At 45.7% G+C, this 22397-nt stretch overlaps 1 protein-coding gene across 1 annotated transcript in view; it reads right to left on the bottom strand.

The window, feature by feature from the left end:
• CCDC63 (coiled-coil domain containing 63) overlaps nucleotides 1-22397 on the bottom strand; it is a 35047-nt gene that overhangs the window by 1757 nt on the left and 10893 nt on the right. Inside the window, exons 3-9 of the mRNA XM_040250730.1 lie at nucleotides 17793-17912; nucleotides 16973-17154; nucleotides 15606-15787; nucleotides 14221-14441; nucleotides 9752-9826; nucleotides 5206-5398; nucleotides 762-965 (exon numbers count right to left, since the gene is read on the bottom strand). Coding sequence (XP_040106664.1) covers nucleotides 762-965; nucleotides 5206-5398; nucleotides 9752-9826; nucleotides 14221-14441; nucleotides 15606-15787; nucleotides 16973-17154; nucleotides 17793-17912 — 1177 coding nt within the window. The remainder of the gene's footprint in view (nucleotides 1-761; nucleotides 966-5205; nucleotides 5399-9751; nucleotides 9827-14220; nucleotides 14442-15605; nucleotides 15788-16972; nucleotides 17155-17792; nucleotides 17913-22397) is intronic.

Here is a 22397-nt window from a genome sequence, read left to right as displayed (position 1 = left end):
GTTACACCCATACAGAACCAGGATTAGGGCATCATTTTCCAATCACCTTCCCCAACATGTTCCATGCCTCAGATCACCCGGCATCTTTATTCTTTATCCCATAAACACCAGAGCTCCTTGCTTTCTGGGAGGCAGATTTTGGACATTTGTCTCCTCATCTCCTCTCCTTGGCTTTGTGGACTTGAGAATGAATCACCCTTTCTCTGCTGACCCTCTGTGTCTTGGCCTGGCTTAGCTGCACATCGCAAAAATGCAACCTGGCTCAGTAACATAACTACTTCTCAACCTTCCCGAACATGTTGCCAAACTGCCCACCAAACACCACGTGGGGCCAGACTTTACCCCCACCTTCAGAGAGAAGAGCTAGTTCCCTCAACCCCCACAAACCACAGTACCACCAGCTTCTGCCTCCAAAAGCAAAGAAGATTAATGTGCCTGCACCCTCAGGGCCACAGTTAATCTCTGGTGTGAACCAAGCCTCAGCTGCTTCAATCATGGGGTGGGGGGACACAGATGGGGTTGGGGAAAGGAGGTCACAGGTGGAGCTAGACTTAAGAGCATACGGTGAGGGTAAGAGACGGGTTCAGGGAATCTCGTCTGCTCATAACTTGCCAACTTGGAAATTTTAGCTACTTTAAGGTTCATGAAATGGTCACAGAGTAGTTGTAATTTTTTAAAGTATCCGAGATAACTAAACTTCAGAATCTGTGGCTTTGTCCTCACGCTGTAGAAAGAAAACTCCAGGTAAGAAGAGAACTCACCTTCATCCAACTTGTCGCTAAAGGGGTCAGCCCCGAACACTGGGGGGATGACCCTGATGGGTTCTGCAGGCTTGAGGAGGGCAGAGCCACCCCAGAAGGGGTTGAGGAAGGATGGCTGGACCTCCGCCTCTGCCACTTCCATTTCCATAAGCCGCTTGTAGGATTCTAACACCAGCAAGTCGTTGGTCTTCTTCTCAATGATGGCTGGAAAAAAAGGCGTAACCAACAAGTTTGCCAAAGGGACCTGGGTCCTAGGGGAACTAGAGATAGCACCCCCTGCTGGAGAGGAAGGGAAGTAACAGGGAGGGGGCAGGTCATGAATGCCTATAAGGACAATGGCTTCCTCTTGGGTTACATCATTCATTCCCTAGAGAGCACAATTTGGTCCTTGAGAGGCAAAACCAATCTGACTCTTTGATGTATAAGGCACGATATACATAAAAAAAAAAACATGAACAGTTATATGGTATATCAACTGTATGAAAATTCCATAAGGAAGAGCAGTTAGGAAAAGTATGTCTGAGAAGGCTCCATAGGGGACAATAATAAAAAGAAGATTGAGGAACATTTTTTTAACACTAAAAATTGGGAGCCGTGGGGAAACTCTGCCTTAAACTACTGATCTTTTCCTCAGTGCTCTGAGTTTGGGGGAGCTGTCCTTCCCACTGTGTTTCACAGCCCCATAGAGTCATCAGAATAATTCATTCATTCATTTATTCATTCATTCCACAAATGATTATTGGATGCTTATCAGACCAGGCACGGTGCCTGAGACGCCACGATGCATGGAGGGAAAACAATGACGATAAACAATAACAGAGATGCAAACCCTGATGGAGCTCATAAACTTCAGTGTGAATGGGAAGATGGAGAGAAAGGCAAGTTCAGCAAATAAATGCACATATCCTCACTATCCAGATGCTTGTTATCTGAATTCAGTAACTATTGGGTTTAAGGTTTTTTTTTTTAATTTTCATATAACGCATACCATTTCTCTTCTCTCTGAAAATCAGGAACCAAAAAGATTCACATCTGAAACTTGCTATTGGTTCTCAAGAATCTCCTCAATTCACACAATGATAATTACCTGTCTATAGAGACAAACTAGGAAAAGATTAAATAATAGAACTGCTATGAGAGTGAGTTCCAGACCACCTGACCTGACTCTTGAGAAACCTATATGCAGGTCAGGAAGCAACAGTTAGAACTGGACATGAAACAACAGACTGGTTCCAAATAGGGAAAGGACTACGTCAAGGCTGCTTATTTATTGTCACCCTGCTTATTTAACTTATATGCAGAGCACATCATGAGAAACACTGGGCTAGATGAAACACAAGCTGACATCAAAATTGCCAGGAGAAATATCAATAACCTCAGATATGCAAGTGACACCACCCTTATGGCAGAAAGCGAAGAACTAAAGAGCCTCTTGATGAAAGTGAAAGAGGATAGTAAAAAAGTTGGCTTAAACTCAACATCCAGAAAACTAAGATCATGGCCTCTCGTCCCATCACTTCATGGCAAATAGATGGGAAAACAATGAAAACAGTGATAGACTTTACTTTGGGGGCTCCCAAATCACTGCAGATGGTGACTGCAAGTATGAAATTAAAAGATGCTTGCTCCTTGGCAGAAAAAGCTATGACCAACTTAGACAGCATATTCAAAAGCAGAGACATTACTTTGCCAACAAAGGTCCATCTAGTCAGAGCTACAGTTTTTCCAGTGGTCATGTATGGATGTGAGAGTTGGACTATAAAGAAAGCTGAGGACTGAAGAATTGATGCTTTTGAGCTGTGGTGTTGGAGAAGACTCTTGAGAGTCCCTTGGACATCAAGGAGATCCAACCAGTCCATCCTAAAAGAAATCAGTACTGAATATTCATTAGAAGAACTGATGCTGAAGCTGAAAATCCAATACTTTGGCCACCTGATGGGAAAAGGTGACTCATTTGAAAAGGCCCTGATACTGGGAAAGATTGAAGGCAGGTGGAGAAGGGGACGACAGAGGATGAGATAGTTGGATGGCATCACCGACTCAATGGACATAAGTTTGGGTAAACTCTGGGAGTTGGCAATGGACAGGGAGGTCTGGCGTGCTGCAGTCCATGGTGTTGCAAAGAGTCAGACACAACTGAGTGACTGAACATAACTGATGAGAGTGAATAACAGTGGGTACAGCAGGACCAGCCTCAGATGGAACAGCAGAGAGGGGCCTTGCTGGAGACAGTACATTTAACCTGAGATCTGAGAATGAGGAACTGGGTGTGGGATGAGTACAGCCCATGCAAAGGCCCTGAGGTAGAATTAGTTGGGGGAGAGACTTGGAAATACAGAAAGGAGAACAGTGTGGCCACAGGAGGTGAGCAAAGAGGAAGAGCAGGACGAGAGATGATGAAAAGGGTAAGCAAGGGGACTTTCCTGGTGGTCCACTGGTTAAAAACCCACCTGCCAATGCAGCAGACACAAGTTCGATCCCTGGTCCGGGAAGATCCCACATGCCCGGGGCAACTCAGCCTGTACATCACAACTACTGGGTCTGAACACCCTAGAGCCTGTGCCCCACAATAAGAGGAGCCATTGCAATGAGAAGCCCTTGCACTGCAACTACAAGTAGCTCTCTGCTCACCACAAGAGGAAGCCTGCACACAGCAGTGAAGACCCAGGACAACCAAAAATCAATAATTAAGTAAATAATTTTTTTAAAAGATGTAAGCAGGGGCCAGGCTATTAAGAAGTTGATAGGCTGTGGGCAAGAAAGAGTTAATACAGCAAAATCTGACTGCTCTCCTTCAAAAAGGTTGCTCAGCAGTTTCATCCTTGGACAGTATCAGGGAACTTGGATTTCAGGAAGGTCCCCACCACCACTAACTGTTAAGAGAGGCTCATCATGCCTTTGTTGTTCAGTCACTCAGTCGTGTCGGACTCTTTGCGACCCCATGGACTGAATCACACCAGGCTTCCCTGTCCTTCACTATCTCCCAGAGTCTGCTCAAACTCATGTCCACTGGGTCAGTGATGCCAGCATGCTTAATCTATTAAAAAATGTAGCTTATGCTATAAATACTTGCTGTTCTTTCTGGGGTCTGGAACTGGGGTATGTGCCAGGCTGGAGATGCCTGTATGATCAGCCCCCATTCTAACCCTAAGCAATGAGTAGCCAATGAGCTTCCCTGGTTGACACCATTTCACTTGTGTTGTCACAACTCATGGCTGGGGGGGATTAAGCACATCCTGGGAGACGACCCTTGGAAGCTTGCTCTTAACTTCCTCCCTGCTTTCCCCGAAGCTCCTTTTTCCTTTCCTTATTTTGCTTTGTACCTTGTGGCTGTAATAAATCATAGCCATGAAAATATGACTATGTGCTGAATCCAGGAGCCCTCTTAGTGAATCCCTGAAACTGACAGGAGGGAGGCGTCTTGGGAACCTCCCAAACACAGATGGTATTAAGAACCTTCGATTCTGTTCTAAGAGCGGTGGAAGTCATTCATTCTAAACTGGCATGATCTCTGTGGGTACATCTCCCTCTCTCTCCTGAGCTCAAGGCCTAGAAATGTGTATTACAGTTAATAGGCATTTGCTACATGCCAGGCACTGCTCTGAGCACTTTATTTCTTTCTTCCCAATCTGAATGCTTTTCATTTCCTTTTATTGCCTTACTGCATTATCGAGGACCACCAACATAATATTCAATAGGAGTTGTGAGAGCAGACATCCTTGCCTTGTTCCTGATCTTAGAACAAAAACATTCAGGTTTTTTCTTCACCATTAACTATGAGGTTAGCTTCAGGTGTTTCTGGAGATGCCTTTTATTATCAGGTAGGGAACTTCCCTTCTAGTTCTAGTTTGTTGAGAGTTTTTTTATTATGAATGGATATTGAATTTTGTCAAATACTTCCTTCTGTATCTATTCACATGATCATGTAACTATTTCTCTAAGAACTACTTATTTATTTAACCTTCCCAACAGTTTTGAGATGAAAAAACTGAGGCACAGAGAGGTTCAGAAGATTGCCCAGAAAATTCCCTGATGGTCCAGTGGTTAAGCAATACAGGGGACGCTTTCCAATACAGTGCTTTCCAATACAGGGGACGCAGGTTTGATGCCCGTTTGGGGAACCAGGATCCCACATGCCACGGGGCAACTAAATGCTACAACAAAGATCCCAATTGCCGTAACTAAGACCCGATGCAGCCAACAAAGAAATATGAAACACACACACAGACTCAAAAATCCATGTTTAAAAAAAAAAAAGTTGCCAAAAGTCATACAGCTAGTAAGAGTAGAACCACGATTTGAACTCAAGCAAGTTGGCTTTAGTGCCAAGGCTTTAGTGCCAGGCTTCACCACCAGGCTCACTACCTCCAAAAGAACAAATCCTTGTGCCTGCTCATAGAAATCTCTGGAAATGGTTGCTAAGAGTCTAGTGGGCTTGACTCACCAAAGTACTGCGGGAGGTTGATATCCGTGACTTTCCCCGTCTCCCCTAACTGCACCAGGATCTTGGTGGCATCACAATTTATCTTCTTAAACAGATTCTCCACTGAGTTCTTGAGATACTCCAAGGTCTTGGTGATCTCCCTGTAGTTGTTCTCATACATGTCTGCCTCCTCCGTGGTCTTCTTTAGTTTCTCCTATGGCAGACCCCCAGTTCCCATCCAGGTCAGCCAGGTGGCCACTCTGGCTGGGCTCAGCCCTTACATGTGAGAGTCTGAAACCAGGGTCTCCAAACTGCAGGTTTGCAAATCTCTAAGGGGCTTCCCTGGTGGCTCAGACAGTAAAGAATCCACCTGCAGTGCAGGAGACCCATGTTCGACCCCTGGGTTGGGAAGAATGGCAACCCACTCCAGTATTCTTGCCTGGAGAACTCCCCATGGACAGAGAAGCCTGGCTGGCTAAAGTCCATGGAGTCTCAAAGAATCAGACAAGACTGAGCGACTAATCACAGCAAGGGGATACAAGGGAGCTTCCCTGGTGGCTCAGATGGTAAAGAATCCACTTGCAGGGCAGGAGACCCAGGTTTGACCCCTGAGTCAGGAAGATCCCCTGGAAAAGGGAATGGCAACCCACTCCAGTGTTCTTACATGGAAAATTTCATGGACAGAGGAGTCTGGCAGGCTACAGTCCATGGAGTCACAAAGAGTCAGACACGACTGAAAGACTGAACTGAACTGAGCAACTAACACTTTTCACACAAGGGGTTGCAAGAACAATTTAATGGGTCTCAATCCACATTTTTTAAGTGAAATAAAATAGATCAGAAAAGAAAGAGAGGAGAAAATACTAGTATTCACTGGAAGTAGTGAGGATAGATATTATTTAATGTCAAGATTAGTTTCACTTACATATGTGTATGTGTGTCTGCATGTCTACTGGATTGCAGCATTTTTTAAAAGCTGTTGACTCATTTTTAAAAAATTAAGGCCCACGGGAAGAAATATATTTACATTGCAGTCCAATACGTTCACACACTGTTGTTCAGTCACTAAGTTGTGTCCAACTCTTTGTGACCCCATGGACTGGAGCATGCCAGGCTTCCCTGTCCTCCACTGTCTACCAGAGTTTGCCCAAGGTCATGCGCATTGAGTCGGTGATGCCATCCAACTGTCTCATCCTCTGCTGCCTTCTCCTTTTGCCTCCAATTATACATTTGTGTATTTATATACATTTATCTAATCAAATGAAATTAAAGTTTCACAAGTCAATATTCTTATGGTGTGTTCTAATATTTTCCATTCTGTTCTGTTCTATTCCATCTTGTTATCTTTAAACGCTGGTGGCAATCCAACAAACCGATTTCACCATTCAGTTTAAATCACATTACTAGAGACCAGGGGTTCTCAAAGCGGTGTCCCAGGACAAGCAGCATCAGCTCCATCAGGGAACTTGTCAGAAATGCAAGTTCCTGGGCTCCAGTCCAGACCAACTGAATCAGAGGCTCTAGGTGTAGGCTCAGCAATTTGTGTTTAATGAACCTCCAGATGGTCGTGACACATGGTAAAGTTTGAGAGCCTCTGTGAGTCCACTGGATCACAATTTCCGTTTCACATTGGTATCACCTGAGAGCATTAAAACATTGGCTGCCCAGACCCCAGCCTCAGACATTCAGACAGCTTGGCCTGGCGTGCAGCCTCAGCACTGGGAACTTTAAAGCCTCCAAGGCAATTCTGACTTGCAGCCCAGACTGAGAATCGCTGCTCTAGGATAAGTGCTTTGATGGCTTCCCACCTCTCTCCCTGGTTCTCAGCTTGCAAAGGTGAACTGGGCCCTGGAAGGATCAGCTTTGTCCCTACCAGCTCCATATGGACCATTCCAAACAAGGATCCCAGAGGGCCCTACCCACACTCCCATTTATTGGGTGAGGGAACTGAGGTTCTGAGGCAAGGGAGAGGGAAGCCGTGATTTGAACTGTCCCTCAAGCACCACACCAGACAGCTTCCTCTGTCCCAGCCACTAGAATATTCAGTTCCCAGGGCTGAATGTCCTCATATGTCAGCCAGAGCCCCTCCTCTCATTCTAAAGATGCAGTAAAAGATCACATGATAAAAACGCTTTTTAACAGCCTGATGTGATGTTGTTAATACATGTATGTGTGTGCATGCTCAGTCATGGCCGACTCTCCGTGACCCCCTAGATTGCAGCCCACCAGGCTCCTCTGTCTGTGGAATTTTCCAGGCAAGAATACTGGAGTAGGTTGCCATTTCCCCCTCCAGGGTATCTTCCCGACCCAGGCATCAAACCCTCGTCTCTTGTGACTCCTGCATTGGCAGGCAGATTCTTAACCACTGTGTCACCTGGGAAGCCTGATAACACATGTCCAGCACCTAAAGTGTTCCAAGCACTTCACACACATCTTCTTAACTAATCCTCACAATTGCCCCAGTTTCCAGGTGAGGAATACTGAAGTCAGAGAAGAAAAGCGAACTTGTGCTTACCTCATCTGTGTCGAGTTGTCTAAGAACCTGATCTTCGGATCTTTATTTAAGCAATTATTTAGTAACAAGATGATGGTGACTTGAAGCTTTATTGACTTACAGGATAAACAACAGTAATGATAGTTATGTTTATAGTTCTCTGCCCTGCAGTATGCCAAGCATGTACATGCAGGAGTTTATTCAATCTTCACAGCCCTATGAAGTGAGTACAATTATTATTCCCATTTCACAGGTGAGAAAACTGAGGTTCAGAGAGGTTAAGTCAACTTTCTCAAAATACTAACGTCAGGAAGTAACTCTTCTGGGAATCATACCCAAGCCTTTGTTCCCAGGACCTGGTTGCTTAATTTCTATGCTAAACCTCCCATGAAAGGACTGATTCCACCACTTCTCTCAGAAGCGACAGCGAATGGAAGGTAAGTAGAAAGGTTCCAAGAGTAAAGGAGATAGGCGTGATCTCTAGTAGGGGGTAAGAAAAGTGGGTTCTAGGTGAGCCCATTGCTATTAAGACAAATTCTCTTGCTAAGAGTATTTCATTTGAAAAGAGGCTCCAGGAAAGCCCAAGGAACAAAGAGTTACTGGAGGACTTCAGACAGAGGTTGGGCGATGCTTGGGATTGTCTGGTCAGCCTCTCCAAGCTGTATCCCCCATTAGGCCTTCAAAACCCCAAGATGCAGAGCAGCAACAGTCCCAACCCCAAGGGAGCACGTGGACACGGAGTGGCCAAGAGTCAAGGATGTGGGATGCCAAGCATGTGTCCAACTTGAGGGGGAGTCTCCTTGAACTTGGGCCCTGCCTGTGTCTACTTTCCTCATTCCCAAATCCTGGGAGAAGTTGCTGAACCTGAGAGGTGCTTTGCTGCCCTCCAGTGGTGCATTAGAGAATGGCAGGGCCATCCCTGTCTACCACCTGCAATGCCAAGCACAGAAATCAGCTATAGAAAAAGGAAGGGAAATGACCCATGAGCATAGTTCCTGGGGCAGGAACTACTGAATTAGAAAAGGGCTTTGCAATCAAGCTCTGTGGTTCATATCTTTCTCAGACATTTGCTATCCATTCTCCCCTTATACCTTAATAACAAAATGGTTATCATTTCAGTGTAGCAATGTGCCAGCTAAAAGTTGTATTTCCAACCATCCTTTGAAATAGGAATGGCCAGTAAGACACAGATACAGATGCTATTGACTGAAAATTCAAGGAAAGAACTTTTAAGCTGACTAACTCAATTAGCAAGGCCTTTTTTTCCTTCCCTACTTTCTTTCTGCTTGGAATGTATATGGGATGGCTGGACCGTAATACAACCATATGAGGCATCGTTGGGAATGTAAGCCGCACACTAAAGATGGCAAAACTGGAAGAAGAAGCCTGATTTACTGATAACATCATAACCAGCCCTAAAGTGCTAATCTCCAGATTTACATTTTAACAAAGTAAATAAACTTCTATGGCATAGACCACTGTTATTTTGGGTCCCTATTATTAGCAGCTGAATGCAATGCAAAGCTCATACAGCATCACAACTCCATGATGATGGGGGTTGCTTTTCTGAACCTTAGTTTCCTTATCTGTAAAATAGATCATATCACCTACTTCACAGTGTTGTTGTGAGGATTAAATGAGATAGTGCAAGCCAAGCTCTTAGCCCAGCGTCTTGTGCATAGTAATTGCTCAGGAACTGTTCGTAATTACTATTATTGACTGAGAACAGGCCACAACTAGGACAAGGGAGAGAGAGAAGTAAAGACAGAGGCAGAGATCTTTTGGAACTCGCCAGTCAGGGATGAAATTACAGGCACAAGGGCCTGGGATAGGCTTCCTGACATGGGAGAGTCTTTAAAATGGAAAAAGAAAGCGTTTGTCTTTTTTAGGAGCAAAATTTTGCAGCAACATCTGTAGCAGAGGCTGCCTGTGACAAGGGGTCAGAACATGTCAAGACATGACTCAGGCCAGTAGTCACAGGACAGACATCTAACTCCTACTGAGAGTCAACTGACAGGCCATCAGACAGACGACAGAGACTCCCATGTCCCTCCCTCCCCAGGCTGGTCTTACCTCCAGCTCTCTCAGGATGGCATGGCTGTCTTCATGGGATGATTTCTGCTGGGATCGCAAGCGCATGATCTCATTCTGCTCAGGAGAGAACCAGACCATAAGGAAAAGTGGTGTCCCCCTTCCTAGAACACCTCAAAATAAGCCAGGGCCTTGAAGAGTTCATGAGGATTTATTTCACTTTTTAAAAAATATCTAGAATATATTTTAATTTATTTTTAATTGGAGGATAATTGCTTTACAATCTTGTGTTTGTTTCTGCTATACACAATGTGAATCAGCTATAAGTACACATATATCCCCTCCCTAGTGAGGATTTAAATTATCCATTTCAAGAAACCCCAGGACCCCTGGACCCTTCTTAGGTCCATGGAAGTTTCCTGATGCTTTTTAAATTGAAAGGAGGATGAGGGGCATGAGTGGGTGGGTGGTTCATCCTTTCTGGAGAATTGCCTACAATCAATAGGGTTTGCCGCAACGGTGGCAATGTTTTATCTGCACTGTCCAGTACTGCAGCCATTAGCCACACATAGGCACAGAGCTCTGGCAATGTGGCTAGGACCAATGAGGAACTCATTTTTAGATTTAATTTAAATTGATTTAAACTAAAATCTCCCATGTGACTGGTGGCTACGGTAATGGACAGACAGCTCCAGAGCAGGGGTTCTACCACTCTACCGTGAATCAGAATCACCTAGAGGTTTGTGGAAACAGATATCTGGGCTCCACACCAGAGCTTCTGATTTAGTATGTCTGGGTGAGGCCCTGTGCTGTGCTATGCCTAGTCACTCAGTCATGTCCGATTCTTGGCAACCCCATGGACTATAGCCTGCCAGGCTCCTCCGTCCATGGGGATCCTCCAAGCAAGAATACTGGAGTGGGTTGCCATCCCCTCCTACAGCAGATCTTCCCAACCCAGGGATTGAACCCAGGTCTCCCGTATTGCAGGTGGATTCTTTACTGTCTGAGCCACCAGGGAAGCCCAAGAATATGGAGCTTATCCCTTCTTCAGGGGAACTTCTTGACCCAGGAATCGAACTGAGATCTCCTGCATTGCAGGTGGATTCTTTACCAGCTGAGCTACCTGGGAAGCCCAGGTGAGGCCCTAGAACGCACATTTCTCACAAGTTCCCAGGAGATGCTGCCACAGTGGTAGCCCAGGGGCCAGATCTGAGAACCCCAGGGCTAGAACAGTGTATCCAAATGTAAAAGGCATGCACTTTTTGATGGGGCAATACCATTTCCAGGAATCTGTCCCAAGGAAATAGCAGGACATGTGGGCAAAGGTGGCCACTCAAGGCTATCCCTTGAGTTATTATTCATTATCTCCATTAGGATATCATTCATTATCTCCATTAGGAACAACCTGAATGTCTACTGGTTGTTGATTGGTTAAGTAAATAATGGTACATTTATATCATGGGGGGAAAGGGTCTCAAATTAAAATACAATTTAAATGCATATTCCAGGCTTATCTTCAGAGAATCTAGGTTTGTAGGTATGAGACAGGGCCTGAGGAATCTTCTTTTTTAAGAAGCGTCTTGTGATATTATTACTACAGAGCATCTAGGGAGCATCTAGGGGCTCCAGAAGCCACTACAAAGAACATAGGAATAAAAAGGTTTTTAAAATTATGTAAATTTATTTAAAATACCAGGGGAGAAAACTATAGATGATAGTGGGCAAAACTGCTGGAGAAAAAAAGTTTATAAAACAGCCAGAACTATTTTGTTCGCTGCCACATTACCAGTGTCTTTTCGCCTTCAAAAACCTTCCCTGTGATACTGAAGATGGCCACCAGAGGGAAGTGGCGAAGCGCCTAAACGGGAGGTGGCCCACTCAGAGGCCAACTGGGCTCCTCTTGCTTGAGATTGGTCTGGTCTCCTCAGAGCAAATGAGACCCCAGCTCCTCTCAGCAAAGGAGGGAGAGTATGGTCTGACCAGTTTATAGGGGCAGTGCACTCAGCTTCCTGTGAGAATGTGGGCTGGAATTGTCAGATCTGATTTTCCTAGAGAAACCAGAAATCCACATTTTCATGTGGAATATCCTGATTTTTAAATGTTGGCAACTCACTAATTTTAAAATTTGAGTATGAAGGAGGCCAAGCAACAAAACAATGAAGCCTGCATTCATCAGTTTATGACCTCTGACCCGAGCCCTCTAGGTAAAAGTGAAGTCAGATGTTAGAATCCTAAATATTTTTGACTTAAATCTGAACCCTACTTTGGGCAGAGGTGCCACAAGAGGGCAGAGATAAGATCTCAAACACCCCCTCCAGTAACCCATCTCACCTCCACCCCTTCATCCAGAACCACTCCATTTCATCTGTTTTATTTACTGATGTTTCCCCATACCCTAGTTTAAAGAAAAACTTCGGTAGCTTTTAACAAAAGCTTGGAAACTACTGCTCCAGTCCGAATATGCCATTCTACAGGTGGGGAAACTGAGCCCCAGAGAAGGCGGGAGTTTGGCCATCTTTCCTCAGACACACTTATCCTCACAACAGAGACAGGCTGTGTGGCTGAAGAAGAAAGGAGAGTGCCCTCAAGGTGACTGGGAAGGTCAAGGTCAGTTGCTGTTGGAGAATGGCTGCTCAGTACCTCCCACTGTGTGCACGGCAGTCCTGGGCTTTGGGAATGGACAGGGCACCCACGAGGGCGCCTGTCCTCTGAAAGATGGGCCTCCTCTCCCCTTAGTTCTCTGGGTCACCCAGCCAAAGGGGGACCCCAGCTGGACAGTGGAAGGAGAGCGGGATTGGGGGGTACTTGCCCACCCTCTTGGCAGGTCATTCATTTGGCCACCGGTCACCAGGAAAGACACAGAGACAGCCTTCTCCACATACCTGCCTCCTGGTTCCAGAAACTGCTCCCTCACCTCACCCATTCTGGAGCTCAGCTATGCAATTCAGCACATTCCCGCCTTAATTTCTTTAGACCTTTGTAAATAGTCTCTTTTTTAAAAGCTCACCTCTCTTTACCCATTTTGGGCATGCCATCTGTTTCCTGTGACAGCCCACCTCCGTTTCCACGTGTCACCTGTACTATTATTATCTATTAGTAGCTTTCTTTAAATTGACCAAATTTTGTGTAGTTTGTTTATCACTATTTGTTTACTGTTATTATTACTACCTGGGCTTCCCAGGTGGTGCAGTGGTAAAGAATCCACCTGCCAACGCAGGGGACTCAAGAGGGGCAGGTTCGATCCCTGGATCAGGAAGATCCCCTTGCCTGAAGAATCCCATGGACAGAGGAGCCTGGCGGGCTACAATCCACGGGGTCGCAAAGAGTTGGACATGACTGAGCAACTGAGCATGCAGAAATTACTACTACTTACCAGCCTAAGGAACCCTCTCTATAGAATCACAATGCTCTGCAAGCTGTTCTTTTTAATCCTCATTAAAATTAAGTTCATCACTCATTTTGAAAAAATTAAAATGTTTTCCCCTGTCTTCTAGCTACTTGCATGTGGGCCCACATTCAGGAAATGGTGACACTGCAAAAGGAAGGGCTCCCCTAGGTTTCCACCCAGCACAGGGACCTCAGAGGGAAGAGTAATGAGTTCTCCGAGGAGGTGACATTTGTCAGGACTAATGAGTGGCATTGCATCAGAAGAAAAGTGGGAGGGATGGGGAACAGCATGAAGAAAGTTTCAGAGAAGGGGAACACAGGGGGCAGCTGGAACTGGCAGCTGATGGGAGTGCCTTGAGGATCCCGATGAGAGCTGAGCCTGCAGGGGCAGGTTGAAGCCAAATTCTGAAAGGACTGGAGTGTCATGCTAAGTTTAGACTCGCTCTGTGCAGAGAGTTCCAAAGGCAGTTTCTGTGTGTTCTGGGGAGTAAGCAGCTCAGGGAGTCAAGTTTGGGAAATTACAGGTTCAACAAAGGTAAATAGTTTCTTTACTGCAGGACTTATCAGAGCCCTTACTATGCTCACGTACATCAATTCTCTCCAAGATCAATTTACCATCTCTCCTCAATTCTACAAAGCTGTTTATTGACAGGGGTCAGCCAGCTTTTATGGCAAAGGGCCACATAGTCAATATTTTGGGTTTTGCAAGCCACGTATGGTCTGTCTTGCATATTTTTTTCCCTTACAACCCTTTAAAAATGTAAAAATCATTCTCAGCTCATGGGCTGTGCAAAAACAGGTCAAAGGCCATATCTGGCTGTGGCTATAGTTTACTGAACTCTGGATTATAAGACATACCATGGATTTTAAATGTCACTTCTCAGGGGTGAGGGGACATGAACTTATTAAGTATATGTATCAACTGAAAGACAAATACCAGTTTCAGGAAGGTTAAAATGTAGAGGGGAGAATATTGGGGGAATATAGTATTTCCCAAACTTTTTTTGACTTGAAGTCCTTTTTTCTGCAGAGCAGCTCAAAGAGTGCTCTGAGGAACCTGCCTTGGGGAAGGCTACTGCGCGAGCAGGTGGGCCCCTGGCCTGGGAAAGGAGAGGTGCCCTGACCTGGATTCTCTCGATCTTCTTGTGCATCATCTCCATGTCATTGTTGAGCTCCGTGACATACGTGAACCGAGCAAAGTTCTTCTCCTCCTTGGCCAGAAACTCCTCGATGAGCTGATTCAGGTTCCCAGTCTTTGTCAGTTTCAGCAGCCGGAGGTGAGCCACCTCGTAGCTCTCAAAACTCTCACCCTTGCTCTTCTTCCCATACTTCTTTGCCTTGAGAACTAGAAAAGGAAGAACCAGCAACTGTGAGTCTGAAAGGGAAGCCACTCGGAGCACAGCCTGGCAGAGGAAAGAGCTCTGTAACATTATCACTGTGCCCCAGGGAGGGGGCTAAACTTTCCCAGGACAAGGAGGGGGAAAGTGAGAGATGGAGTTTCCCAGAAACACACTTCTAGCCATACAGTTGCAAATGAGAAGGTAGAAAGGGACAGAAGGGCTAAAAGACCAAAAATCAAATGCAGCTACACAAGGGGCTCTCTGAAGAGCTCAGATCTTTCAACTTGTTCAGGAGAGGGTTACCATAGCAGCCCTGAGACTGCTCTGCTTAGAAAGGTCTGTTTGCAAGACTGGCCTTTCACCTGCACCTGGGAACTTAAATGGTGAACATTTCCCTACACTGATATAAAACTGTCCGCAAATGGTTAAGAGTGGTTCCTGTGCCCTGACTGTATGGACAGTGTGGCCTATGCCAAACACCTGCCTTCCTGCTGGGAGGCTGGAATCTTGGGATGTGCTGGGGAGAGAGGGCCTACACGACCAGCCCCTAGTAAGAATCTTGGGCATCAAGTCTCTAATGAGCTCCCCAAATAGATGACTCTTCACATGTGTTGTCAAAATTAGAGGCTGGAGGAATTAAGCATATCCTGTGTGACTCCACTGGGAGAAGGTCCGGGAAGCTTGTGCCTGGTTTCCTCTGGACCTCGCCCCGTGCACTTTTCTCCCTGCTGATGTGTCTACATCATAGCCACGTTTGCAATGATATGCTGAGTCTTGTGAGTCCTCCTTCAGAATCTCTAAACATGGATAGGGCTGCCTCCAATAAAAGTTCCTCCTCTAAATAATGGAAGCAGAGCCACAAGGTGAGGCCACATCCTGTAGGTTAGGGATGGCGGATAAAATCCAACTCATCTAGTTAAATTTGAATTTCAGACAAACAATGTATTTTTAAAAGTATAAATATGTGCCAATTGTAGATAAACCACAAATAATTCTTTAGTGTAAGTATCTTTCAAACATTGCATGGGACTAAAATTTTATTCTTTGTTTATCTGCAACTTAAATTTAATGGTGTCTTGTATTTTTCTTTGCTAAATTTGGCAACCTTGGTACAAGGAGACTTGGGTACCTTCAGTTGAGACAAAGAGGTATTCAGTGGAGAGAGATACCTTCTTCCTTTTTGGACTGCTCCTCGAATTCAAGACGATCATTCAGCTTGATGAGCAAGAAGGACTTGAGCTTGGTTTCATGATCGTAGACACGCTCCAGCTCTCGGATCTCCAGGTTGTACTGAGAGATGTCCTTCTGCTGGCGGTCCTTCATGGCAGCCATTCGAGCCATGGCTTCCAGCCTCAGTGGGGGGAGGGGAGCACAACAGAGTCTGAGTGTCCAGAGGCTCCTTCCTTCTCCCCCGCTTCTCCCTACCAGTCCAGACGGACTTCATTCCTGGGCAGTGATCATCCCTAATTATGGAGATTTCTGGAAGTAGAGGAACCACCTTCCTCACCTGAATGACAGGAGCTCACAATTCTAGACCACCCTCAGGAAATGATTTTCTATCATCATCTCTGTCACCATCCTTATCATCAGCACCACCACCACCATCAGCACCACCATCACCATCACCCCCATCATCACTACCAACACCATCAGCCTCACCGCCAAACCATCAGCATCACCACATCAGCATCACCACCATCAGCATCATCAAACATCACCATTATCACTATTACCATCATCATCACCACTTGTCAAGTATAATACTATGCCCCAGCCACTCCCTTATATACTCATTTTTTAATATATATTTATTTGGGCTGCACCAGGTCTTAGTTGCTACATGCAGGGTCTTCGATCTTCATTGTGGCACGCAGGATCTTCTGAGCTGCAGCAAGCAAACTCTTAGTCTCGGCATATGGGATCTAGTTCCCTGACCAGGGATTGAACCTGGTTCCCTGCATTGGGAGTGTGGAGTCTTAGCCACTGGACCACCAGGGAATTCCCTATACTAATATTATGTAATCCTCACTTCCACCCAAAGAAGTCCTACAATAAATTAGTGGTGATGGAGCCAGGTTTCAAACCCAGATCTCTCTAGCTCCAAAACCTGCACCCTTCACATCTGAACTGCATGCCTTTTGCCCTTCCAGGGGTGAAGCCAGGAAACAGTCCAGACTGAGAGGGATCCCTAGGACTACAGGCAGGGACACCTGGGGAAGATGATACAGAATAGGGGTTTAAATCTCAGCTCCACCACATCTGCCACTTACCTGGATCTCAGGTAAGCATTTTGACATCTCTAAGCCTCCATTCCCTGGCCTGTAAAATGGGGACAGTAACTCCTAGGGCTGTGGTGAGGGTTAAAACACTACCCAGAGCATCTAGCACCTTGCTTGGCAGAGACACAACCAGTGCTCAGAGTTACGATGATGATAGTTTCAGGTTCCTCAACACATAAGCACAGTGGGTAGAGGAGTAAGAAGTCTAACAGGTGGCTGAGACATCTCTGCCCCCAAGAGTCTCTCCACCAGCCTACCTCTGCTCGTAGGCCTGGGCAGACTGCTCGATGGCCACATTCATTGTCTTCTTCTGCATCAACAGGCGCCGACAAAGATGCTGGTAGACGTTGTCGTAAGCAGCCTTCTCATGCCTCAGTTCCTCTATCTCCTTCCGGAGCTTTGCGTTGGTGGTCAGCATCTGGTCAAAGTGTACAGTGACCTGCAAGGAGAGCTGAGCTTCAAAACGAGGCTCCCTCCTGGGGCACGAGACAAGCTTCCAGGAGGCAGCCAGAGTGTTGCAGCGTCTTTCCCGCACCTCCCACCCCAGGCCCACCGAACCACGGTTGGAGCGCTGCCTGGCCTGTGTGTACACCATCGTTCACCTTCTCCTGACTCAACCAATGAAATGTATGCCTGCTAATGGCTTCATGGACATCATTCTTTCCTTCTCCAAAGGGAGGGAGAGCTGTCTGCAGAGATTTTGTTTGGCCGCGTTGCACCATGTGGGATCTTAGTTCCCCACGTGTTCCAGGTACATTCATGCACACGTGCTCAGCTGCGCCCGACTCTGTGCAACACTATGGACTACAGTCCACCAGGCTCCTCTGTCCATGGGATTTCCCAGGCAAGAATACTGGGAAATACTGGGGTGGGTTGCAAGTTACTTCTCCAGGGGATCTTCCCGAACTAGGGATCGAACGCATGTCTCCTGCGCTACAGGTGGATTCTTTACCACTGAACCATAGGGAAACCCCTTAGTTTCTCTACCAGGGATCAAACCCATGCCCCCTGCAGTGGAAGCAGGGAGTCCTAACCATTGGACAGCCAGAGCATTCCCCCAGAAGACACCTTACGTACAAGATTCAAACGGGTTTCCAAAATGTGGATCTGTTTTTGCAATTTCCGGGGGTTATTGGCCTCCTGTATTTGTGTGAAAATCTGTCTTTGGTTTGCAATTTTTTTCTCCATCTGAACAATCTGAAAAAAAGAGAGAGAGGGAAAACCCAGCTGTGTTAACATCTGTATGGGGACAAATGCAATAGCTCACTAACTCAAGCATGCCAAAACAAAAACTACCATGTTACTTCTTTTCCTATGAATAGAATTTTTGTTTCTCTCTTGGCTATGGACTCAACTTAATCTTAGTCAGTTTGGGACAAAACGAGCAACGAAGAGTTTTTATTCTCACTTGTGCATGTAAATTTCACTCACATATGGGCAAAAATTTCAGCTGACCCTAAAGCCACTGTTTTCCTGGAGAAATGGCATTGATCCCCCAAGAAGCCTTCTGTAACCTTGTTTTTGGTTGGTTGGCAGTTTCTTTGTTTCTTTTTCTGACTCTCACAATAATGGGGATGCTGCTGCTGCTGCTGCTAGGTTGCTTGTCGTGTCCGACTCTGTGCGACCCCATAGACGGCAGCCCACCAGGCTCCCCCGTCCCTGAGATTCTCCAGGCAAGAACACTGGAGTGGGTTGCCATTTCCTTCTCCAAGGCATGAAAGTGAAAAGTGAAAGTGAAGTCGCTCAGTTGTGTCGGACTCTTAGCGCCCCCATGGACTGCAACCTACCAGGCTCCTTCATCCATGGGATTTTCCAGGCAAGAGTACTGGAGTGAGATGCCATTCCCTTCTACCGCTTCAGTCGCTAGCAACTCTTAAAGAGCAGGTCATGAGGTGTCACACCCTGCAACATGTAAGACAGCACCAGACATCCAAAAATTGACCCCATCCCTTGTGACTGTCCAGTGCACCTTAGATTTCAGGCAGGTGAAAATCCTCTCTATAATCTGTACCTAGAATCAAAATGTCTTTTACATACCCACACACAGCATTTTTCATTCTCTCTCTTTTTTTAATTTGGCTGTGCTGGGTCTTTGTTGCTGTGCATGGGCTTTCTCTAGTTGCAGAAAGCAGGGGCTACTCTCTAGTCGCAGTGCACAGGCTTCTCATTGCTGCGACTTCTGTTGCTGCAGAGCACAGGCTCTAGAGTGCACATGCTTCAGTGAGAACAGGCTCAATAGTTGAGGAACATGGGCTTAGCTGCTCTGCAGCACGTGGGATCTTTTCCAGCCAGGGGTGAAGCCCACGTCTCCTGCATTGGCAGATGGATTCTTTACCACTGGACCACCAGGGAAGTCCTTTCATTCAGTTTTAATAGACAAGTATCCAGGAATGGAGTCACTGTATAAATCAAGAGAATGTTCATTGATTTGTCTGAAACTTAACCAAGAGTTGGCCATCATTTTGGAAACCTTGACACCAGCACAACGTGGATCATCTTGTGGTTTTTGTTTGGCTATGCTGTGAGGCTTGTGGGCCTCGTAGTTCCCTGACCATGCATTGAACCTGGGCCACTGCAGTGAACACAGCAACTGCTAACCACCGGACGGCCAGGGAATTCCCATGGATCATCTTCTTTCAGTTGTGGATACAGAAAGCCCCAGTCAGTCTGCAGTGTGGAATCTGGCCCGCTGCCTGTTCTCATAAAGCCTTACTGGCCCACAGCCATGCCCATTCTTTGCATTGTCCATGGCTGCCTTCAGGCTATGAAGCAGAATGGAATAGCTGCAACACAGACCACATGGCCTGTAAAGCCAAAATATTTACTATCAGGCCCTCTGTGGAGCAATTTGCCAGCCCTGTTCAGGATAAGTCAGGCCAAAACATGAACATATCGAAATACATATAATTGTAGTATAAATAGCTTTCCTTTATGTTTCCTTTATATTATAGTTATAGCATCATATTGATTTAAAAGAAGAAGGGTAAAGGATTATATCATCTATGAATTTTACTACAGGATTGTAAAGGAGGTATTATAAATATTTGCTGTTAAAAAGAGGTGCTGGCAGTTGAGTGATTCATAATTTCAAGTGTCAATGACTAGAAAATGATTAAGTTCATTTAGGCTCAGGACTTATTAAAAATATGCTTTCCTCAGAAGAATTTCCTCTGCTTTTATAGGCACAGATCTCAGCAGCCTCCCTTAAGGGGTAGCAGCTTGTATCAGTTAGGAATACATGCAACAACAAATTACAGAAAGCCTGGCTAAATAGTGCTTTAAACAAATTATGGTTTATCTTTCTCTCATAATATGTTGATGGCTTAAGTTCAATAACTGAAGGATGTAAGGACAAGATCTGTATAATTCACCTGACTTCTCCCTCAAAACATGGCTGCCACAGCACCAGCCTTCACAGTTATGTTCCATGGAGGAAAACAGAGGAAGAAATATGGATGAAGGGTAGGACCTATATCTAAGACATTTGGTCCTTCGAAGAAAAGCTATGAAAAATCTAGATATTATTATATTCAAAAACAAAGACATCACTTTGCCAACAAAGGTCTGTCTAGTCAAAGCTATGGTTTTTCCAGTAGTCGTGTATGGATGTGAGAGCCGGACCATAAGGAAGGCTGAGCGCTGAAGAACTGATGCTTTCAAACTGTGGTGCTGGAGAAGACTCTTGAGAGTCCCTTGTACAGCAAGGAGATCAAACCAGTCAACCTAAAGGAAATCAACCCTGAATATTCATTAGAAGGACAGATGCTGAAGCTGAAGCTCCAATACTTTGGCCACCTGATGCGCAGAGCCGACAATGGAAAAGACCTTGATCTAGGAAAGATTGAGGGCAGGAGAAGGGGATGACGCAGGATAAGGTTGGATGTCATCATCAACTCAGTGGACATGAGTTTAAGCAAGCTCTGGGAGATGGTGAAGGACAGGGAAGCCTGGGTGCTTGCAGTCCACGGGGTTGCAAAGGGTTGGACACAGCTGAGTGACTGAACAGCAACAGCAAACCAGCTGGAGTCTCAGCTGCAGGGGCATCCGGTATGGAAACGTCCGGAAAACATTTCCTTATTCCTAAAAGGGAGTCCTAGGAAGAGATGGTCTGTCTTCTCTTGCAGATGTTGTTCCATATGGATGCAGTGCCTGGAATTGCTGCTGCCCACAAAGGACAAATACTTTGATAACCTAACTGAGCTGCTGAATCAACCATCCTGAAGCTTGTATTATTTTTATACTTCCTGTTGGTTTTAGTCACTAAGTCATGTCCAGCTCTTTGCAACCCCATGGACTGTAGCCCGCCAGACTCCTCTGTCCATGGGATTTCCTGGGCAAGAATGGTGGAGTGTGTTGCCATTCCCTTCTCCAGGGGATCTTCCCAACTCAGGGATCAAACCCAAGTTTCCTTCATTAACAAGTAGAGTCTTTACAACTGAGCCATGAGGGAAGCATGCTACTTCCTGTTAAACGAGATAAAAACATTTTCTTATTGCCAGTACTTTACTCAGGGAAGGTGGGCTCTGCCCCCAGGCCCAAGGGATAAATCATCATCGATCTAAACCAGGGGCTGGGAAACTTTTTCTAAAAGGCCAAAACAGTAAATATTTTAGGCTTCGAGGACCAAGAGACTCACATAACCATTTTAGAGTATGTGACTATGTACATATCCATTTAAAAAGAAAACATTTAAGATGTAAAAACCATTCTTCACTGGAGGGCCATAAACAAACAGACCAGACTTGGTGCTTGCACCATAATCTGCTGCCCCTGGTATACCCCAAACCAATTCTGGAAATTCCATAATTTCTCTTTACCAGTGATTGGCAAAGGAATGGACCTATACCCCAACCCTGGCCAATCAGAGAAAATCTGCTGGAGGGATTTTGTGAGTTGTTCTCCCTTTCATAAGAAGAGAATATCATGTAGGAAAAGCGCCCATCCATTCTTTACATTTTTGAATGTAATTCTATGAAATATTATACCAGCTAATGTATCAGTTCAGTTCAGCTGCTCAGTCGTGTCCGACTCTTTGCGACCCCATGAATCGCAGCATGCCAGGCCTCCCTGTCCATCACCAACTCCCGGAGTTCACTCAGACTCACGTCCATCGAGTCCATGATGCCATCCAGCCATCTCATCCTCGGTCGTCCCCTTCTCCTCCTGCCCTCAATCCCTCCCAGAATCAGAGTCTTTTCCAATGAGTCAACTCTTCGCATGAGGTGGCCAAAGTACTGGAGTTTCAGCTTTAGCATCATTCCCTCCAAAGAAATCCCAGGGCTGATCTCCTTCAGAATGGAGTGGTTGGATCTCCTTGCAGTCCAAGGGACTCTCAAGAGTCTTCTCCAACACCACAGTGCAAAAGCATCAATTCTTCGGCGCTCAGCCTTCTTCACAGTCCAACTCTCACATCCATACATGACCACAGGAAAAACCATAGCCTTGACTAGATGGACCTTGGCAAATAATGTCTCTGCTTTTGAATATGCTATCTAGGTTGGTCATAACTTTTCTTCCAAGGAGTAAGCATCTTCTAATTTCATGGCTGCAATCACCATCTGCAGTGATTTTGGAGCCCCCAAAAATAAAGTCTGACACTGCTTCCACTGTTTCCCCATCTATTTCCCATGAAGTGATGGGACCAGATGCCATGATCTTCGTTTTCTGAATGTTGAGTTTTAA

The sequence above is a fragment of the Oryx dammah genome, unplaced genomic scaffold (assembly GCF_014754425.2).
Source record: "Oryx dammah isolate SB20612 unplaced genomic scaffold, SCBI_Odam_1.1 HiC_scaffold_12, whole genome shotgun sequence".
Classification (NCBI taxonomy): Eukaryota; Metazoa; Chordata; class Mammalia; order Artiodactyla; family Bovidae; genus Oryx; species Oryx dammah.
This window is presented reverse-complemented; position numbering and strand designations above follow the sequence as displayed.